We start from the raw sequence: 22,496 nt of genomic DNA on the forward strand, positions 1-22,496 counted from the left end.
GAGTTCATGCATAAAATATCTGTCACTGGAGTCAGAACAAATAAACAAAATTATTTTTCTGACTCCACTGAAAGATATTTTTGTTTGTTTTAACCATGCAAGCAACAAGTAATTTTGCCTCCGTAAATGCAGCTTGATTTAAGAATGTTTAAATATTTGTACTGGAAAACAAGATTTTTTTTTTTTTGGCAGTGCAGGTGTTATGGGTGGTTGTCAGGGTGTTGCTATGCAGTTTCTATGGTGTTATGGGTTGTTGTCAGGGTGTTGCTATGCAGTTTCTAGAATGTTATGGCTGGTTGCCAGGGTGTTGCTATGCAGTTTGTGTTATGGGTTGTTGTCAGGGTGTTGCTATGCAGTTTCTAGAATGTTATGGCTGGTTGCCAGGGTGTTGCTATGCAGTTCGTGTTATGGTTGGTTGTCAGGGTGTTGCTATGCAGTTTATATGGTGTTGTGGGTGGCTGTCACTGTCAGGGTGTTGTTATGCAGTTTTTAGGATGTTATGAGTGGTTGTCAGGGTGTTGCTATGCAGTTTCATGGTGTTATGGGTGGTTGCCAGGGTGTTGCTATGCAGTTTCTAAGAAATTATGGGTGGTTGCCAGGGTGTTGCTATGCAGTTTCTAAGAAATTATGGGTGGTTGCCAGGGTGTTGTTATGCAGTTTCTAAGAAATTATGGGTGGTTGCCAGGGTGCTGTTATGCAGTTTCTAGGGTGTTATTGGTAGTTGTCAGGATGATTTGTTTGGTTTGATCAGTATGAGCACTAGTACTAGTCATGACTGACTTGAACAGCACTGAAAATCTCAGCACACACACACACACATCTGTAGGGCCACACGTGGTCATTATGGTTATTTTATCTATTTTACACATAATTATTGTGGTCACAGTAACTCTGGTGGTAATTATGAAGCTTTAGAGATCCTATTCTGGGCCGGATTGGTCATAGAGGAAGTGTGTGTGTGCGCGCGTGTGTGTGTGTGTGCGCGCAGGTGAGGCCGAAGACGGAGAGCAGATTGTTTTCTAGCAGATGTGACCTTGCAGCTGTAATGAAAGACAGTGAATGGACGAGTGTGGAGGCTTCAGACGCTCTCGTCATAGTAGCACACGTGTGTGTGTGTGTGTGTGTGTGTGTGTGTGTTTAGCAGCTGGATGCCAGCTGTGAGTCTGTCAGTGGAGCTGTTTTGCTCCATTCCTCCCTTCAGACAAGCTGACTGTGAGTATAATGTGTAAATGATGAAATGAGCGTGTAGAAGGAGAGCAGAGCAGATGGAGGTGTGAGGTTTGGTGGAAACCACAGGTATGGACGGCACAGGACGCCACTCGCTCTGGACGGAGAAACAGAGAGTTTGGGTGCAGACGCTGGAAAAAAGAAGACGCCCTTTTCACTGAAGTTTCCTTTAAACAGTTTACGGTTGCCATGACGACAGCTAAACGATTTAATTCCAAAAGAATCTTTCTTGCAACATTAGTAGCAAGAATCTGGCATTCCATCACCTAAATTAATAGAAAAAAAACATCATTCATGGAAACATTTTAGTTTGACATCTAATGTTTTTTTTTAAATGTTACTACTTGTTTCAGAGAACATTAAAAAGTAACGTTCCCGTAATGTTTGAAGAATGGGATGTTACCTTAACGTTTCTGTTTAACTTTTATAAAAAAAAACTGGCTGTTTTAAACGATCAAAGAACATTCAGAAATAACGCTCTTAGAACACTTTTTTTTAGCTGGATAATGACGCAAAATTCATCAATTATGAAACCAATTTAATTTCAGATATAAGCAGCTGCACATTCAGATCAGATCAGTAACTGTCAGTGTTGCATCAGTTGTTTGTTTATTCAGTTCAGTTCAATAACAGCTGCTTTATCTGCATCACACACATATTGTTGGGCGATTACTTTTTTATTTGAATGAAATAGTGCCGGAGTTAGCTGGCTGTAGGGTTAGTAAACGGGTTATTGTGATGTTTGGTCGAGGGAATAACAGACTGAAGAATCCAGCGAGGGGCGTTTGAGCTGTTTGAGTTATGAAAACAAAGACAGAGTTGGAAAACAAAGTTTACCATTGAAGAAAAACAGTGATATTGAGAGAGGCGGAGAGGGAAAAAAACGAGGAGTAATCTCGCCACGGTTGGTCCGATCCCAAGCCCGGCCCATTTCTCTCCTTTTGGGCCACGTCAGGAACGGCTGGCTACATTAGAGCTGCCATTATCCTCTCCAAGTCATAACAGCCAGAACACCCACCTCGACAGAGAGGAGGAGGAGGAGGAGGAGGAGAGGGGGTTGGGAGGAGAGACGGAGCGAGAAAACAAGCCAAGAGAGAAAGTTGTTGCAGATGAGGGCGTACGGGACAAGTTTTACACCGTTTTACAGGCCTTCTGTCTGTCTGCTGAAACACACCAACACTTTTACACCCAACATCACAACCAAGAGTTTGACAGTCTCTTCTGCTCACTGAGACTACATTTATTTGATCAAAAATACAGTAAAAAATGGTGAAATATTATTCCAATGTAAATCAGCTGTTTGAATATATAGTAAAGTGTAATTTATTCCTGTGATCAAAGCTGAATTTTCAGCATCATTACTCCAGTCTTCAGTGTCACATGATCCTTCAGAAATCATTCTGATATGATGATTTGCTGCTCAAGAAACATTTATGATTATTAGTGTTTATATTTTTGTGGAAACTGTGATACATTTTATTTTTCAGGATTCTTTGATGAACAGAAAGTTCAAAAGAACAGCATTTATTTGAAATAGAATCTTTTGTAACATTATAAATGTCTTTACTGTCAATTTTATGATGAATAAAAGTATTAATTTTTACTCTTACTGATCCCAGATTCTGCAGTAGTAGCTCAATCTGAGTTTTTGTTTTTATCCTAAATAGCAACAAGTGATAAGTGAGGTTTTATCAATTGTTTTGATTTTTAATCTGTGTAGCCCCGCCCACAGTAGAATCCCATTGGTCCAAAATCCCACTCCAAATATTTTGTCACATCTTCTTACTTTCAGTGTGCCGACGCAAAATCAAATAAAAGTACATATATAAAATTAAAATCATAGAAATAAAAATAATAATAAAAAAATAATTTATTAATATTAATAATATTATATTAAGATTATAATATTATAATTTAATAATACTATATATTATTAATATTATATTAAAATTTAATCATATTAATTATTCATATTTTTAAAATAATTAAAATAATAGTTATATAATAATTATTAAAAACATCTTTCTGCAGGACGTCCGTGTCTCTGACTGACGGACACACAGTGACATGTAGTTTCTGCCCCCGTCATGTCTGTGATTCTGCCTGTGAGTTCTGACAGGTGTGTGTGTGTGTGTGTGTGTGTGTGTGTGTGTGTGTTCGTGAGACCTCCCTCATGGTATTTATTGGGCCGGGCAGCTGTGGCTTCATACGAGATCTCTATTTAGCGTCTGAAACTCATTAGTGCACGTTACCAGATATACACCTACACACTCACACACACACACACACACACACAGGTTTGTTTTCGTGAATTGTGGGCCTATGGCGTAATGGTTTTTATACCGTACAAACCGTATTTTCTCTCCCCCTACACCAACCCTACCCCTAACCCTACCCATCACAGGAAACTGTGCACATTTTTACTTTCTCACAAAACCTCATTCTGTATGATTTATAAGCCTTTTGAAAAATGGGGACATGGAGTAATGTCCTCATAAGTCACCCTCTGTTGTAATACCTACGTCATACCCATGTCATTATACAAATGTGTGTCCTGATATGTCACAAACACACACACACACTTTCATGACAGTGTGTGTATTGCACACACATGTAGGTCTCTAGGAATATGTTTGTACAGTAATGGATTCATATGGTCATATCATGTTATTTTAATATATTTCTAGTTACTTCAAAGAATATAGTGGTTTTACCACAGTACATGATGGAAAACATACTATTATCATGTTTAATGTCCATAAACTGTGATAACATCATGGCACTGCTTTGTGTTTTTGCAGTGCTTGTGTCAGGGTTATTATACTCAACTACTACTACGTTATAATTCAAATTGGTGTGTGAAATGAGTACATGAGGTCTAATGCTGTGATGTGTGTGTTCCTGCAGAGGATTGTGGGTGTAGCGGGTGTGTCCGTCTCAATGCCAGTGGATATGCAGCCGCACCAGGGGCTGTACCACTACGACAACACCGCCAACCAGCCGAGCAGAGGGTACAGCACTCACACACACTCCCTATATAGGATACATCACTCGCACACTTCCTATAGAGGGTATATCACTCACACACTTCTCATAGAGGGTACATCACACACACACACACACACACTCCCTATAGAGGGTACATCAATCCCTATAGAGGGAAAATCACTCACACACGCTCCCTATATAGGATACATCACTCACACACTTCCTATAGAGGGTACATCACACACACACACACACACTCCCTATAGAGGGTACATCAATCCCTATAGAGGGTACATCACTTACACACACTCCCTATAGAGGGTTCATCATTCACACACGCTCCCTATAGAGGGTACATCACACACACACACTCCCTATAGAGGGTACATCAATCCCTATAGAGGGTACATCACTTACACACACTCCCTATAGAGGGTTCATCATTCACACACGCTCCCTATAGAGGGAAAATCACTCACGCACACTCCCTATAGAGGCTACATCACTTACACACACTCCCTATAGAGGCTACATCACTCACACACGCTCCCTATAGAGGGTTCATCATTCACACACACTCCCTATAGAGGCTACATCACTCACACACGCTCCCTATAGAGGGTACATCCCTCATACACACTCCCTATATAGGATACATCACTCGCACACTCCCTATAGAGGGTTCATCATTCACACACACTCCCTATATAGGATACATCACTCGCACACTTCCTATAGAGGGTACATCCCTCATACACACTCCCTATAGAGGGTTCATCACTCACACATGCTCCCTATAGAGGCTACATCCCTCATACACACTCCCTATAGAGGGTACATCACTCACACGCTCCCTATAGAGGGTACATCACTCACACACACACTCCCTGTATAGGATCCATCACTCAGTTAGTAAACTTTGACTTACTAAAGAAGAAAAATGATATATTTAACAATATATATGTATTTAAAACTTTGTTAGGAACTATAGTTTAACATTTGCAATTTTCTTTTAAAGAAATATATTGTTGGTAGTTTTCTTAATCTATTCGTTACTGTCAAGTATTAATTTTGGCTGTTTTCATTTAAAGCTGACCTGTTCTCTCTGATCATGAATATTAATGATATGCGTGATCTCATTGGTCTCTGTCGCCTCCTCTCACTGAGGCTCCTCCTCCTGCTGAATGCCACCCATGTTGAGCTGCCGTCAGCCACTCTCTCTCTCTCTCTCTCTCTCTCTCTCACAGCTGCTTATTACTGGTCAGAGAGCAGAATCTCTCCGCATGACTGACCAAACCAGACTCAGGTTACTTCAGAGAGAGAGAGAGAGACAGACGATGAGAGTTCAATTTTAGAATAACAGCTTTATCCAGTCGTGCCAAACAAAAACATGCAGATTTGAATGAAATAGTTCTTACAAAAAATGTCTTTTGGAAAGTTTTTCAAAGGAAAGAAACTCTCTAAATCACCCAAAAATGTTTTTCTTCTTGTCCAGCACAAACATCTGAACATCCCTAAAACATCATAAATTCACACGAGAAGCAAAACGGTTTTCAGGGAATTTTTGCTTTGGTTTTCACACTTAAAAAAACAAGTGAATAAAATCGAATTGTCAAGATAGATACTCTAAAAAATAATATTAAATATTTTAGTAAATAATCTAAGAAATCTTCCAAGTTTAAATATTAATATTTACTTCTCAGTAACAGCTTTGCTTATCAGATAAATGCATCTTTGTTTAGGAATGTTTAGATTTTATTACCGGAAAACAAGACAAAGACGCTCATTAAGAATATGATGAGAGAGAGAGAGAAGGAATTTGCACGAGAGAGAACAACAGATCCACAGCAGTGTGACGAAAGAGAGAGAGAGAGAAAGGGCTCATGGGGGACAGAAAGGCAGTGGTTCGGGGGGGGAGAGAGAGAGAGAGAGACGTGCTGGATTAGTGTGAGGAGATTAAACCGCTCCGGAATACACACAATGTTCAGAGGGAATTAGCGAGACCACCGTCACTGAACACACATCACACAACATCAGGGAAGAGAGGCAGAAGATGAGCAAAAGAGAGGAAGAGAGAACAAAACTGTCATCAATATGAGAAGATAGTGAAAGAGGGAAATAGAGGAATGTTGGGGATTCCCACTGACATGTTCTTAGTCTTTCATTGGTTTAAGTTTGAAGAGAAGCAGAAGGAAGTGGCGCCTCATGGTGGCCATACGGAGGAGTCACAATAAACCCGGACTCATGCTCTCCTCTTCAGTACTAAGTCAGTCATCTCTAGTACTAGAGCTCGTAATGCTATGATCAAATATATACCAGTATAATAAAGATCAAATACATATCAATTAAAGTATATATATATATGTATGTATATGTAATAAGTGTGTATATATGTGTGTGTTTGTAGACTGGCTCCGTCAGTAAGATCCCCCTACAGCGAGTTGTCGTCTGTGTGTGTGGCGCGCCCTAGTGGTCAGCCACCGGATAGCAGAGAGATGTACAACCCCTCCATGACCCCTGGAGCCTGTATGGACCCCTACATGCGGCCACCACATGCACCCCCACCGCACAGCATGATGGGACACCGCGGGATGCCGCCGCCCGAGAGTGAGTGCTGTCATACATTAATTGAGCTGGGCTGTCATTAGACAGTGTAATAATATATCAGATTATTGGACGTGGTCTGAGAACAAATCTAATCTCAAAATTTAGGATTAAATTTGGTGCTCTTCTGAAACCGGCCAGCTGGTGGCACTTGAGAGTGCTTAGCTGAGATGCTTTGGTTACTTTTATCTCATTTTGAAGAATATTACTGAATATAAAAATGCAGTAACCAGGAATATTAATTTCTCCATTGTTGTTCAGTCTTTGTACAAGTAGGATGATTGGTCGGTGTAGTATTTGTCCCACCCCTCCTCCACTGTGATTGGACGGCTGGGTAATAAGTGACAGTGACGAGCGCTGCGTTTTATCCAGTTGAAGTTTTCAACTCTCAGCTACAATTTTTTTTTTAATAATTTAATAATACGTTCCCTTGATTTGCTAAATCGCGCGCACGATTTACTATTTCATTCCCTCGATTTGCTAAATCACGCTCACGATTTACTATTTCGTTCCCTCGATTTGCTAAATCGCGCTCACGATTTACTATTTCGTTGCCTCGATTTGCTAAATCGCTCGCACGATTTACTATTTCGTTCCCTTGATTTGCTAAATCGCGCTCACGATTTACTATTTCGTTGCCTCGATTTGCTAAATCGCTCGCACGATATACTATTTCGTTCCCTTGATTTGCTAAATCGCGCGCACAATTTACTATTTCGTAGCCTCGATTTGCTAAATCGCGCGCACGATTTACTATTTCGTAGCCTCGATTTGCTAAATCGCTCGCACGATTTACTATTTCGTTCCCTTGATTTGCTAAATCGCGCGCACGATTTACTATTTCGTTCCCTCGATTTGCTAAATCTTGCGCACGATTTACTATTTCGTTCCCTTGATTTGCTAAATCGCTCGCACGATTTACTATTTCGTTCCCTTGATTTGCTAAATCGCACGCACGATTTACTATTTCGTAGCCTCGATTTGCTAAATCGCTCGCACGATTTACTATTTCGTTCCCTCGATTTGCTAAATCGCGCTCACGATTTACTATTTCGTTGCCTCGATTTGCTAAATCGCGCGCACGATTTACTATTTCGTAGCCTCGATTTGCTAAATCGTGTGCAAGATTTACTCTTTCATTCCCTCGATTTGCTAAATCGTATGCATGATTTACTTTTCTTTTTACTGCATGTACCCATGAGCATGTAGGCTCTGTACGAACATTTTCATAAATCCGAAAATTTATGTTCGAACAGCTTTGCGAACGATTTGAAAATTGAAAACAAAAATTCTTGCTGCTCGTGTTTCATGAATGAGGCCCATGATCCGTATTGTTGTTTTAGGTGTCAGTGGCGCCCCCTACTGTAACCAGAGCATGATGTCATCTCATCACAATCTGTCTCATCATCACCAGCCAGGATCTGAACACATGGGATCAGGAGACGGTGAGTCAGACCAACCTGAAAATATTTATAGTTAATATTTCGATAATTTAACAACACATTCACATGTTCACGATTCTCTAATGTGGGTTAATGGTCACATATTTAATCTTTTTTTAGTAAGTGTTTTATTTTGACTTTAAAATTATTTATTTATTTAATTTTAAAGTTATTTCGTAACTTGTAACCATAGTTTGATAAATGCAATAAATATTGCTCATGATCTCTTGATCTCATGAAGCTTATTATAAAGTGCTACTAAGACCAAAAATGAACTGTGCTGAATGTGATCTTTCTTTCTCTCTCTGTCCGACAGCGTCTTGTTTCTCGACCCCTCGCTCCATGCTGAAGTTGAGTAAGAAGCGTGCGCTGTCCATCTCGCCCCTGTCCGACGCCAGCGTGGACCTGCAGACTGTCATACGCACCTCGCCCAACTCGCTTGTGGCCTTTGTCAACTCTCGCTGTGGGCAGAATGCTGCCAGCTCATACGGGCATCTGTCTGTGGGCACCATGAGGTGAAGATCTGCGTTACAGCGCCTCTAGAGTCTGCAATCCAATGCAATAACATTAGAATTTTCAGGAACCTCGGCCCCGTTTACAACCTGATCCATTTACATGTGTTCCTTATGATTTCAGTCCGTCTTTGGGATTCTCCAGCTCCATGAACTACCCGTCCAGACCTCAGGGGAACATGTACAGCTCTCCATCATGCCACGGGCCTCCAACTCGCCTGCCTCCGCACAACCCCAGACTTCACGGCCCTCCGAAACACACACATGTGAGAGCCGTCCCGTCCGTCACTGTCAGTGTCGTGTGTCAGTGCATTACATTAAGATCCCTTTAGTTAATGCATTAACTAACAGGGCGCAGTACATTTGTTGTTGTGTTTATTAATCTTAATGATAGTTATTTAAAGCGCAACTCTTGATTGTTAGTTCAGGTTCTTTAAATCATATTAACAGACACAACTTTTGATTTTATAATGTATTATTAAATGTTGAAATTTAATATTAACTAAGATTAATAAATGCTGTAGAATGATTTTCCACTAAATAATGTCTCATATTGTAACATGTTACCATTTTTATTAATATTTTAAACAAGCTTTTATTTTTATACTTTTATATTTTAGTTACTTTTTTGAGTAATTTTGTCATTTTTGTTACTTTTATTTTTTTATATTACTATTTAGGTTTATTTTATTCTTATTTTAGTTGTAGTTTTTATTTATTTATATCGCTCATTTTGCTTTAACTAATGTTAACGAAACCTAATTGAAAAGTGTTACCAATATTTTGAATTAGCTTTTAATTTTATGTGTATTCATCATTTTTATTAGTTTTTTTTTTAATACTACTATTTAGGTTTAATTTATTCTTTCAGTTTTAGTTTTTATTTATAAACAAAAATCAGAAATGTTGCCCTGGCAATGAACTGAATGAGTTTTATTAAATACGAATTTAACATGAAGTAATATTAACAAATGGATCCTTATTGTAAAGTGTTATCATTTTTTATATTTAGCTTTAATTTGTATTTATTTTAGTTTTAATAATTTTAGTACTTCAACTTGAACTTATTTAAGTTTTTCATCTAACATTTATATTTAATTTTTGCTTTATGTCAGTTGTCAAGTCACGTCACCTTTATTTCTATAGCGCTTTATGCAGTACAGGTTGTTTTAAAGCCGCTTCACAGTGAAATCAGTTCATGAAAATGTTTCAGTGTTAGTTGATGGTAATAACCTGCTGTGTGTCCTCAGCTGAAGACGGAACCGGTTCTGGGAAGCGTGATGGACAGCATTAACATCAAGAGCCTGGAGGAGCATTCGGAGGGGGACGTGGCGAGTCCGTCCTCCACTGGCACCCAGGTAATGTTTGGAATAATCTGAAAATAATTTACGTCATGTTCAAACTCGGAGCTGTTCACATCCTCCAGAAGTTAGGCTGTATATACTCGTGGATGTTTGTGTGATTCCGACATGAGGCTCACTGTTCGGCTCATGCGCTGTGTTTCACAGGATCCTCTTCTGGGTCTGTTAGAAGGTAGAGATGATCTGGATAAAGAGGAGAAACCTGAACCAGAGGCCATCTACGAGACCAACTGCCACTGGGAAAGCTGCAGCAAAGAGTTCGACACTCAGGAACAACTCGTGCATGTAAGAAAGATTTAAGAGTCATTTACTCACCTGTCGTTCCAGACCAATGTGTTACTACTTTGTTTCACATTTTGTTTCACATTTTGTCTTTGTCTGACAAGCTCCAAAAAGGAAGAAAAGCCATGAAAGCACCATATCAGCAGTCCACATGACTTGTGTGCTATATGGCAAGTCAGTAATGAAAGATTTGTGTGATAAACAGAAAGAAAATTAATTTTCCCTTCCTCTGAAGCTCTGAAATCTCGTTCCGTTCAGATTGAAAAATCACACAGGCAGTGTTGTTATTGTAATTACTAAAACTGGAGAAAAATAATAAAGCTGAATAAAAATATATTAAAAATAGTAACACTTTACAATAAGGTTTAACATTAACTACATTAGTTAACATGAAGTAAGAGTGAAAAGCATTTATTAATCCTAGTCAGTGTTAAAGGGGTGTTTGATTATGATTTGACTTTTTTAACTTTAGTTAGTGTGTAATGTTACTGTTTGATCATAAACAACATCTGCACAGTTACGACGCTCAAAGTTCAATGCAAAGAGAGATATTTTCTTTTACAGAAATCACTTTTATAAGGACTGCAACAAACGGCTAGTCAAATCAACTCCACAGCAACTACATAAATTTATCCACTAACCATTCAGAAACGTCTAAAAGTTGTAACTTCTTCCTGAGTCTCTCCATCAGTGTCGACTCCGGTTTGAACAATGTAAGGCTGAACACCGTTACTGACAATCCTCATTTTGGCTGCGTGAGATTCTCCAGCTTTGTTGTTGTTGAGCTGTTAAAGCTCCGCCCTCTTCTGGAAAGGGGGCGGGAGCAGCAGCTCATTTGCATTTAAAGGGACACACACAAAAACGGCGTGTTTTTGCTCACACCCAAATAGGGGCAAATTTGACAAGCTATAATAAATGATCTGTGGGGGATTTTGAGCTGAAACTTCAGACACATTCTGGAGACACCAGAGACTTATATTACATCTTGTGAGAAGGGTATAATAGGTGCCCTTTAACATAATCAAAAGTTGCATCTGTTAATATTATTTAATGGAGCTGAGCTGACATGAACTAACTAGCAATAAACAGCTGTATTTTATTAACTAATTTTAACAAAGATTACTAAATACTGTAACAAATGAATTGCTCAAGGTTAACTAATGGGATTTTATTGTAAAGTGTTAAATAAAATCACATAAATATACTACAAAAATATTACTAAATACTTTATTAGTATATAAATAACACTTGCACCAGGTGTTCCGTCAAGCATCCCTTTTCATTTGGCATGATTTCTCTTTCTCTTGCACAGCACATCAATAACGAGCACATCCACGGGGAGAAGAAGGAGTTCGTGTGTCACTGGAAGGACTGCTCTCGAGAGCAGAGGCCCTTCAAGGCGCAGTACATGCTGGTGGTCCACATGCGCAGACACACCGGCGAGAAACCTCACAAGTGCACTGTGAGTTACACCTCTGTTCGATGGCTTCTGTTTGAACTCTCTTGAAAACAACTGAATATAAACGTTTATGTTCATGTGCATCAGTTCGAAGGCTGTAATAAAGCGTACTCGCGTCTGGAGAACCTGAAGACTCATCTGCGCTCGCACACCGGCGAGAAACCGTATGTGTGTGAGCACGAGGGCTGCAACAAGGCTTTCTCCAACGCGTCAGACCGAGCCAAGCACCAGAACAGAACACACTCCAATGAGGTACACATGATAAGACACGCAGTATATATACGTCATGGTTATCGGCTGGTTCTGTGTTGCATTTTTTGTCTTTTATAATGTATTTGCAGTTCAATACAACGTTTGACTATAATGAATATGACAAGAACAAAACTAAAAATGCACACTGATCACAATTTATTACTTCAATTAATATATATAGAAACTTTATTGTAATGAATTTAAAAAATTGCAATTTGTTTTAAGATAAAAACGACTAAAACAAAAAACTTTACAAACACTGATAGCAATTTATTATTGCATCAATTTATTATTAATAAATGTAGGCTGTTTTTTGTCAAAGAACAAAAAATTTAATAAAATAATAAAATACATTTAATAGTCTAACCTGACATTCTTTCTTAAATTCATTCACCACATGCCAAGCTGGAGGAGAAATACTAAAATCAATTAACCAGTAGTTCACAAATGTGTTTTGTTTCCAAACTTTTGTTTACATGCTATGCTCTCCTCTCTCTGGCCTTTAGAAACCGTATGTTTGTAAGATTCCCGGCTGTACAAAGCGCTACACAGACCCGAGCTCTCTGAGGAAGCATGTGAAGACGGTACACGGACCTGAGGCTCACATCACTAAAAAGCACCGCGGAGACACCGGTCCACGTCCTCCAGGTCTGACCCCTGCAGGTCAAAGCTCTGAACTTCTGATAGAAAAAGAGGAGAGAAGCAGAGAGGACTGCAAATTACTCGCTCCGGAAACCACACTGGTAAGACAAGAACATTGATTTACCATTTTTAAGGTTAGCTCAATGCTCATTGTAATGGACAGTCAAGTGAATCATTTCTCTCTCATTCCTCTAGAAATCTCAGCCAAGCCCTGGTGGCCAGTCGTCCTGTAGTAGCGAACGTTCTCCACTGGGGAGCGCCAACAACAACGACAGCGGTGTGGAGATGAACCTTAATGCAGCGGGCAGTCTCGAGGACCTGACCACACAAGAGGAGAACGGGAACACTGGTGTGGCCGAGTCCAGCGGTGGCGTGGGGTCGGGGGGAATGTGCATGTCCGTACAGGCCTTGAAGAGGTTGGAGAACCTGAAGATTGACAAACTGAAGCAAATTCGCCGACCAACGCCACCTGGGCGGAGCGGAGGAAACAAACTACCGGCTCTCTCAGGTGAAAGACAAAGCAAATCAAGCACGTTTGTTTTTTCATTGCAGTCAGTGTTAATCTGATGAAAAATGGTATTTTGTTTTCCTCAACCATAACGAAAATGTGCATAATGATGATGCTAGCAGGTTAATTAACTCCCAATTAAATCCAAATGCATGCTATACATACAAAAGTAATCAGATTAACGCACAACATAAACAATATTGCAATATACGTGCTAGCCAGAAAGTGTAAAATGTTATTTTCATCAACTAAATTAATGCAAAAATGAAAACTGACTAAAATGAATGAATATGACTTGACAGGATATTTAAAAAAAAAAGACTAAATGACTAAAACAAATATGACTATGACTAAATAAAAACTGCAAAAATTAATGCTGATCGCAATTTATTATTGCAATTAATTTATAAAAAATTGTTGTTGAATGATAAAAACCACAACAAAAATGTACAAACACTGCAAATTATTATTGCAGTAAATTTATTATTATTTATAAAAAAATAAACTTTTATTGTGCTAGGTCATCAGAACTTTACATTTACAATTACAATTTACATTTATTCATTTGGCATTTTATGCATTTAAGGTTGTCATGTTATAGTAATCAAACCCATGACCTTAGCGTTGCTAGCCTCGTGCTTTTCCAGAAATTCTGCCATTGAGTATTTCTCATGCTAACTCTGCTTCATTCTCTGCTCCTTTCAACAGCAGGAGAGATGATGGGCATGTGTGCACCCTCACCCTTGCTCTCCAACCGGCGGGTAATGGAGCTTTCGGCCCCTGATCTGGGCGGAGTTAGCGGAATGGGAATGTCCTGCCCACCGAACGATCGGCGCGGCAGCGGCACCAGCAGCCTCAGCTCTGCCTACACAGTGAGCCGCCGTTCCTCCATGGTCTCGCCCTACCTGTCAAGCCGACGCTCCAGTGAAGTGTCCCAGGTGGGTCACTGCCAGTCGGTGATGGGGACCGATGTGCCCGGTGACCCACTATCTCCTCAGAACAGCCAAAGAAGCGGATCGTGCCAGAACGCTGGCGGATTGCCAGGTCTTCCGAGTCTCACTCCTGCGCAGCAGTATAGTCTGAAGGCTAAATATGCAGCGGCAACAGGTGGCCCACCGCCCACCCCACTACCCAACATGGACCAACCTGGCACCCCTGGCAGACATGTGGGATTCTTGAGGGAATGCCATGGCCAGCCTCTTCCTCCATTTCTGCAGCAAGGTGGCATGAGGAGGCACAGTGCTAATGCCGAATATGGCACGGGAGTGATCTATCCGCATCAGGCACCCGGAAACAACACGAGACGTGCCAGCGATCCAGTGCGCTCAGGGGCCGACCCGCAGGGTTTACCCAAAGTGCAACGCTTTAATAGCCTGAGCAACGTGTCCCTCATGAGTCGCCGCAACGCGCTGCAGCAGTGCGGGTCTGATGCCGCTCTCAGCAGGCACATGTACTCACCTCGTCCACCGAGCATCACTGAAAATGTCATGATGGAGGCCATGGCCATGGAACCTCACGGGAACACCGAAGGCAGAGAGCAGGGCAACTTGATCCAGGGTGGAGACAGAGCTTACATGGGCTACCAGCAAACTCAGCACCACCCTCACAATGCCAGTCAACTGTCTCCTGGACAAGAAGGCTTGGGATGCATGGATCAAGTCTACCAGTCTCAAATGCAAGGTCCGTACCAGGGCCAGAGTGAGGAGATCTGTGCAACCGGGGTGATGGGTCAGGCTGACATTGCGAACAATCTTCTACAGCAAGCTGAGTATGGCATGAGCACCTGTCAACTCAGCCCATCCGGCCCACACTATCCTAGTCAAGGCGAAGGATCAGGGCCCTGGGGACAGACCAACCAGCTCCACAGCCCTCAGACCGGCATGCAGTACCAGGGTGCAGGCATGCAAGGACAGCACTACCTTCAACAGGGCGTATACGACCCTACATCTGACCCTGGCCATCAAAGAGTTACTGTAAAACCTGAACAGTTCCATCCGTCCATGGGAGGATCCAGTTCCTGCCAGAACACCAAACCTCTACACCAGCATCGGCATAATACGAATATGCAGGGATATCCAACGCAAAGCCAAGGGCTCATGGGAAGGTCCTCCAATGCCAGCTGTGACTTCCATCATGGCCAGATGGGAACACAAACCGGACTTCCGCAGCAAAGCCAGGCGGGATCGTTCCCGAGCAGTGGAGGAATAAATCTTGCGTTGGCGGAGAGCCGCAGGTCACAGACACCAATGCATCAAATGAAAGAGATGATGGTGAGGAACTACGTGCAGTCCCAGCAGGCTCTCCTATGGGAACAGCAGCAGGAGCAGAGGGTAGTTGATGGTCTCTCCGGGAAGCCTGACGGCATAGACATGGGAGGACAAACGGCGATGCTGCAGCACAGCCCACAGCATCAACAAGCTAACCAGAACCTTTACCCCGGTAACACTTATCAAGGCTTCCCGAATCAGAACTTGATGAGCCCACCACAAAATCGAGTTCCCGGTTCTGTCAAGGAGCATACAGCTGGCATGCAGGGCTCCTGCTACGGGCCGGACATGGTGCCACGACCACCTCAGGGACGGAAGCCTCTGAGTCGCCAGAACAGCCTCTCCCAGCAGGCAGGTGGGGCTTACCTGGGCAGCCCACCTCACCTCAGCCCGGTCCACTCCACCGCCAGTCCCAGAAGAGGAGTGCGGCTCCCGCCGGTTCAACAGCAGCAGCAGCAGCATTCAGAAAACTTCACAAATAACAATAATCCCATGTATTACACAGGCCAGATACACATGCACCATGACATAGAGAAGACTCAGGATGGTCCATGTCTGGCCCAGCAACACCTGACAGGGATAGACCCTAGCACCAAACCCACATCGATGGCCTACTCGGACCCTGCACCCATGTCCAATGCCTTAGAAAACCTGGACTTGGAGAACGCTCAGATTGACTTTGCTTCCATCATCGATGACCCAGAGCCTTCATCTTACAGTCCAATAAACCCACCACTGGGACACCACCAGTGCTCCTCTCAGGCCTCCTCCCGTCTCACCACACCCCAAACCTCCATCACCCTTCCAAGTGGCCTCTCTAATATGGCAATTGGGGACATGACCTCAATGTTGACGTCCCTAGCTGGGGAGAACAAGTACTTGAACACGTTATCTTAAAGTGTTTCTACATATAATTGGGCCAAAGTGAGCACGTGGACTCAGAAACTATTGCCCTCATGACACTAAAGGTTCCTCTGAACGTCCCACTCCTTGTTTGCACGCCACGTACTGATGGTTCTGCTGGTGTCCTACATAGGATCTAGCAGATTTTGCATAAGAGTTTTGTGTGTAAAATAAGTTGCTAAACATTACCATAGAGGCCTAATGACTATTATTACTCAAGGGGCATTCCAGTCACTACTGTGAGACTGTTAAGATGGAAGTCTTTGTTTAAAATGTAAATATGAGCTTTGGACTGTAATTGGTGGAAAGATAGAATCAAAGAAAATGTACTTTTTGATACATATCTGGACTTGGACTGGCAAAAAAAGCCACATGAACACCACATAAGAAGACACAAAGTGAATGAATGTGTAAAGGAAGAAGCTAGTAGGCACATTCTCTGAAAGTATTGGTAAAGACAGGACTCAAGTGCCTTTGACCATTGTGGCCTCTTTGATTCCTCACAGGTACGACAAGTTGGAGAAAACGAGATACATGGACAGATGGATAAACACAGTATGAAGCCCAAAGTATACTTCAGTTTTGACACAAACACCTAGCGTATGAGTACAGTCCAATGCATAGCCTTTCAAAGTATGCTCCATTTGACAGTGAGCATGAACACAGGCGAAAATTTCATTTTGTCTGCACTATTTCTTTCCAGAAGTTATGAGCAATAAAAAATGTCTTTGTACTCTTTTAATCTAGAGTTCTGTGCATCTCTGAACTCCCTCACACAAGCGGGAGTTTATTGTTTTTCCGTCTTCTGGAGTTTGTTATTCCGTCCATTACTTTTTCGACCATGAAAAGGCCAGGCCAGTGCCGCCTTGCGGACCAACTTATTAGTGCAAAAAAATTCAAGGCACATGCGCGAGCTAAGCGCACAGACTACATGTGGTTAGAAAAAAGGGGCTATGATGATGACGAAATTTGCGTTATATGCACTGTGCACATGACCGTAACATACACACACAAAAAAAGTATACTTTGGGCTTAAGAGAAAGGGTTTTCTCATTAAAACTCATTGCTTACTGTCATAATGGCAGATTACAGAACAGTATTTTAAAGCCTTGTCAATTATCGCTCTAGGTCTAGACAAGTGCCTTTGAATCATAATATTCATTCAAAGTTGTAGTGTTTGTTTTCTGATTGTTTGACTAGTCTGCTTTCAGACAGATACGTTAAAGGGTAAAGGCACTGAGTTGTGTTTTTTTGTAATGTTTCTCTTAGTCTGCGCTGCGCTACATAACCCAAGCTAGCATGCATATGCATTGCACTGACAACAGCACTGAGCTGAGGAGAAGTGATGAATTTTTATTAAAGTTTCCACATAGTATGAAAGTTACATACAGTGCAGGTACTTGATGTTTGTCAAGCTTTTGGTTTTAAGTCCTCTGTTATTTCAACACTTTGTCTACATTGTGCCTAACTCATTTTAAGTATCTTTTTATCATTTAAGTGTTATCGAGGGGTGCGGTACGGACACAACCCTTCAAAAATCCCAGTGTTTCCACTTTCTGTGGCATACCAAAGACGACTGGCACTGAGACGAGGCCACACTTGATACTTGCGAGAAACACCATCATGTGCTTCCATATTGCTGTGATAAAGAATGTTTCCTCTTTTTTTAAAGAAAAAAAAAACATTTTGTGGTTTTTGCTTTTCTGTGTGTTTTTATATCTGTCACAGTTCACTCAAACTTTTTTGCTGGCAAAAGTTCATAAAGTAGTAACAGATTTATGATATTAGCATTTATCTCATCTATTTACAAGGAAACTAAGTGATATTTTTGCGTACCATTTTCTACATTTTTGTACAAAGGTACTATATTATACCAGTTTATAAATAAACAGAGCCTGTGATGGAAGAAGACGATGTGTTGTTCTATAATGTTTCTTTGTTCTTATCCATGTACCACTCTGGAAAACACTGAAAATATTGGACAACAACATGACACACTTGAGTGCTTTTTAAATGCTTCAGGATTAGTTCACTTCAGAATTAAAATGTCCTGATAATTTACTCACCCCCATGTCATCCAAGATGTTCATGTCTTTCTTTCTTCAGTCGAAAAGAAATGAAGGTTTTTGAGGAAAACATTCCAGGATTTTTCTCCTTATAGTGGACTTCACTGGGGTTCAACGGGTTGAAGGTCCACATTTTTTTTTTTTTTTTAGCTTCAAAGAGCTCTACATGATCCCAGACGAGGAATAAGGGTCTTATCTAGAGAAACGATTGGTCATTTTCTAAAAAAAAAATATATATATATATATATACTTTTTAACAACAAATGCTCATCTTGCATTGCTCTGCAATGCGCCACGCATTACGTAATCATGTTGGAAAGTAGGCGGAAGTACCGCGGTAGAGCGAAAAACTCCATCCTTTTCATTTTTTCCTCCAACTTCAAAATCATCCGACATCGTTGTTTTACCTTTTATTGTAAAGGCTGTTTGACTTAGTCTTTGCACGTTCGCTTTGTAGACACTGGATTGGTACTTACGCCTACGTCACACGTGACCTTTCCAACATGATTACATAATGCGTGGCGCATCTCAGAGCAGTGCAAGACGAGCATTTGTGGTTAAAAAGTATATGATTTTTATTTATTTTTTTAGAAAATGACCAATCATTTCGCTAGATAAGACCCTTATTCCTCGTCTGGGATCATGTAGAGCCCTTTGAAACTGACATTTGGACCTTCAACCCGTTGAACCCCAGTGAAGTCCACTATATGGAGAAAAATTAATTTCTTTTCGACTGAAGAAAGACAAACATCTTGGAAGTCACAGGTGTGAGTAAATTATCAGGAAATTTAAATTCTGAAGTGAACTAATCCTTCAAGGTGAAAGCACGTCAGATGTCCTCTAGATGGCGGCAGCACTACAGCTCATGATCTTAGTTAAGTCTTGAGAGCCACACACAGGGTTTGTGTTACACTGGCATATTAGATCCCTCCTCCTTTAGTTACAAAGAGAACATTTTTGCTCACTCATACTGAAATCTCTGCGACAAAGCTAATCCTCTCCATACTTGGCCTTTCCCTGTCCCTGATTATAAGATCAAAAGAAAGATTTTCCTGGACTACATGCCAGTGTGTGTGTTTGAGTGTATAATGCTGTGGCTCTCAGTCCCTGGTACCCTGATTCGGCCCCACGGATCTAATACTGTGTGCGGCGTGTAACCAATGAAGACCTGCCCTCGACTGCCATCGCCAACTCCGCTGACTCAATTCTCCCTGTCTCCCATCTGTTATTTGCTACGTAACTGGCCGATCCTCTTTTACCTTGCTCCCATCCTCATTTTCGTGACTTGACCACCGTTAGCCATCTCTCATCTTGCCCTCCTTCATCATTAGTGGTTTTTGCTCAGGCAAGTATCCCTTTACTTTTGCTCATACTTAGGGTTACCTCAAGTACTGAACCCGTCCCGCACTGTTTATGTTCTGAACATGAGCGATTACTCAAATCATGTGGCTTGGTGAGGAGTGCTGTCATTTTTCAAACTGTTTTGACCTGCATATTTTGCAAAAAAAAAAAAAAAAATCATTTTCAAGAGAAAATATCTAGTTTGCGATTACATCAAATTTAAAATCATTAAACAAAAATGTATGTTTATTTTGTGATGTCTATGAACTCTGAAACAACAAAGATCAATGTAAACCCTTACATGTGCACTCAATTCTTATCACTGAACAAATATATAGCAAATGTACTGGTTGTTTAAGATCTGCTGAACGTAGCATGTAGCTTTCAGAAGATTTCTAAAAAGAGAGTGCAGAGGTTTAGCAGATCTACAGCCTGACTTAAGCCACAATCTACTGAGCTGAGGTTGCTGATACAAATGGAAATGGCAAAATAAGCGCTGAGGTTTTCACATGCAAAGAAGTGAAACCAGCATAATGACTTTCTTTTCTTGGTTTGCCATTCAAGTCGAGGCTTTTTATTCTCTTTGTCACAAAGGTTGGCATATAATTAACTCCTGTTTAATATGCTGTTAAAGAAGACTCCTCCCTTTGCTCCTTCTCTGAACCCCTGCCAAACTCCTGCACGCTGGAAACCCCACGGGACACCCCACCCTAGGGCGTCCCTCAGTGCGTATGGAGGTGTTTGAGACCATTTGGTGCCCAGATTCTTGCACTTACCGGCCTCTGATGGCTGTTTTTAGGCTCGCTGCACACAGCAAACTGCACTATTTGTCTGCACATAAAGAGACAATGTTTATAACATTAATGTAAATAACACTTTCTTACTATCATCTACAATGGCAGAGGTGAAGTGGTGAATGAGGCTTTCTTTGTGTCTTTACATCCACAGCAGGGTGTAGGTTTATGACCCATTCCATCTCCTTTCCTCTCCTGGACAAAAGGACTGTGACCTCTCATCCCTTCTCCTTTCTCTGGCTTTCTCCACCTGAAACCCTCTGCTTTATGTCCCTAAAAAACAAATGTCCAGTAGAAACAACAAACACAAGCTTAGCATTTTAGCATTTTGCTCTTTAAAATGCATATTTGCACAGGATCCAGTATTAAAAGGTACCATAATAGTGTTAGTTTTAAGTACCTTGGATTACTATGTAAATTAATATGGTAATCATGCTGTTCTTCAATGGAAATTAAAGTACCACAGTTTCATCTGATGTCACTGTACTGTGGTCCAGTATTTTATAAGAGTTGTAAACACATCCTGTTGTCATATAATGTAGAATAACTGCAAAAAAAAAAAAAAATCCTGATTTAAAAGGAAATACAGATCACGTCATGGATAACAACTTAATTTACGACGTTTATGCTAAGCAAAATATCCAAGAAAACTATACAAACCGTTTTTCTTTTAAATCTCGGTCATTCTGTGGTAATATTTGTGGGTTTTCTTGTAATGTCTGTCAGAAAAGTTTTTTTCCGCTGTTGTAAAAACAACGATTAAGATAAAAGCTATTTTCCCCTCAGAATCCATCAAGCTCGTTGCCTTGCCGCGCTTTTTTCCTCAGGCGCGAGCCAGGAAAATAGACAAGAATCAAAACAACATGAATATAATCGATAGTTTTCAAAGAGCAGAAAATAATGTAATATATCACAGGTGGCGTGTTATTTTTGATAGTAATTTTTATTTTGTTGGCTAACGCAAGACGACAAAATTACATATTAATAATAATTAGCAAGCGGAAGAATATCATCAAATAGAAAGCAGAATTACTTACAATTAACATAATTTAAAGGGGAAAAAGTCATTTATTTCGAATCTTTTAGGGATCAAGCCAAGGTCCACCCTACCTCGCGCACCTCAGGACGTATTGCGCGGGCATTATCATGACACTGCGCGCTCTGGCACCGCTGCGCGTTCAGGTGGGGGTTGGTGCGTGTGAATGCCAAGGTAGGGGTCCTAAAACGGTGTGTTTGAGTTTTTCTGATGTTTTTCTTTTTCAGTTGCTAAACAGATTACCGTTCAATTACTCGCACAAAAGAGGTGACAATGCAATACTTCCTACAGCGATCAACAGGAGAAGGAGAGCTGATGGGGGTGCGAGAACAGGTGCGATTCGCTCATAATAAAACGTTTAACCGCTACTTTTTTTTTACAGGTAAAATCGACCAAAAATGTAAAACTTTTGCGAACATAAAATTTATGCAAATTTGGCAAGAGTCTGACGATTCTTAAGTCAAGCATATGCTTTATATTTTATTAGGTCAAATTTTTCGCGCGCATATTCGCCTATTACAATGAATTGCTTTCAAAATGGCGAAGACAGGCCTACTCATTTATTATACGAATCAAATCTAAATTGTACACAGCTGGTGAAATTCTTTACAATCTCCATATCATATAGTTTATGTCATCATATATAATCTCCACAGCATGACAGGATTTAACGGTCGTATTTATGACCATAAATATAAGACATGAAGAACATAAGTGTCTCTTAAATAAAACAAAAAACAACTCCAACTAGGAGCTGACACACTTTCTTGTGCACAATTTCACTTTTCTTACAACACACTCCACAGTGACAC

At 40.8% G+C, this 22,496-nt stretch overlaps 1 protein-coding gene across 4 annotated transcripts in view; it reads left to right on the forward strand.

The window, feature by feature from the left end:
* The window catches only part of gli1 (GLI family zinc finger 1), a 49,020-nt gene extending 30,659 nt beyond the window's left edge, over nucleotides 1-18,361 (forward strand). The window contains exons 2-14 of one of the 4 annotated variants that reach the window (XR_007930643.1): nucleotides 4,135-4,238; nucleotides 6,623-6,822; nucleotides 8,163-8,264; nucleotides 8,578-8,776; nucleotides 8,898-9,039; nucleotides 10,024-10,131; nucleotides 10,282-10,419; nucleotides 11,729-11,878; nucleotides 11,963-12,127; nucleotides 12,634-12,870; nucleotides 12,965-13,277; nucleotides 13,986-16,953; nucleotides 17,946-18,361. Coding sequence is in view for 3 of the 4 variants with exons in the window: in XM_051897315.1 (XP_051753275.1) it covers nucleotides 4,168-4,238; nucleotides 6,623-6,822; nucleotides 8,163-8,264; nucleotides 8,578-8,776; nucleotides 8,898-9,039; nucleotides 10,024-10,131; nucleotides 10,282-10,419; nucleotides 11,729-11,878; nucleotides 11,963-12,127; nucleotides 12,634-12,870; nucleotides 12,965-13,277; nucleotides 13,986-16,441 (4,281 nt within the window). In the remaining variant the exon portion in view is untranslated. Of the gene's footprint in view, nucleotides 1-4,134; nucleotides 6,482-6,622; nucleotides 6,823-8,162; nucleotides 8,265-8,577; nucleotides 8,777-8,897; nucleotides 9,040-10,023; nucleotides 10,132-10,281; nucleotides 10,420-11,728; nucleotides 11,879-11,962; nucleotides 12,128-12,633; nucleotides 12,871-12,964; nucleotides 13,278-13,985 lie in introns of those variants that run through there. The other 3 variants (XM_051897317.1, XM_051897316.1, XM_051897315.1) reach the window with 3 other exon arrangements.
* Nucleotides 18,362-22,496: the final 4,135 nt, after the last annotated feature.

The sequence above is a fragment of the Ctenopharyngodon idella genome, chromosome 6 (genome assembly GCF_019924925.1).
Source record: "Ctenopharyngodon idella isolate HZGC_01 chromosome 6, HZGC01, whole genome shotgun sequence".
In the NCBI taxonomy this organism is placed as follows: Eukaryota; Metazoa; Chordata; class Actinopteri; order Cypriniformes; family Xenocyprididae; genus Ctenopharyngodon; species Ctenopharyngodon idella.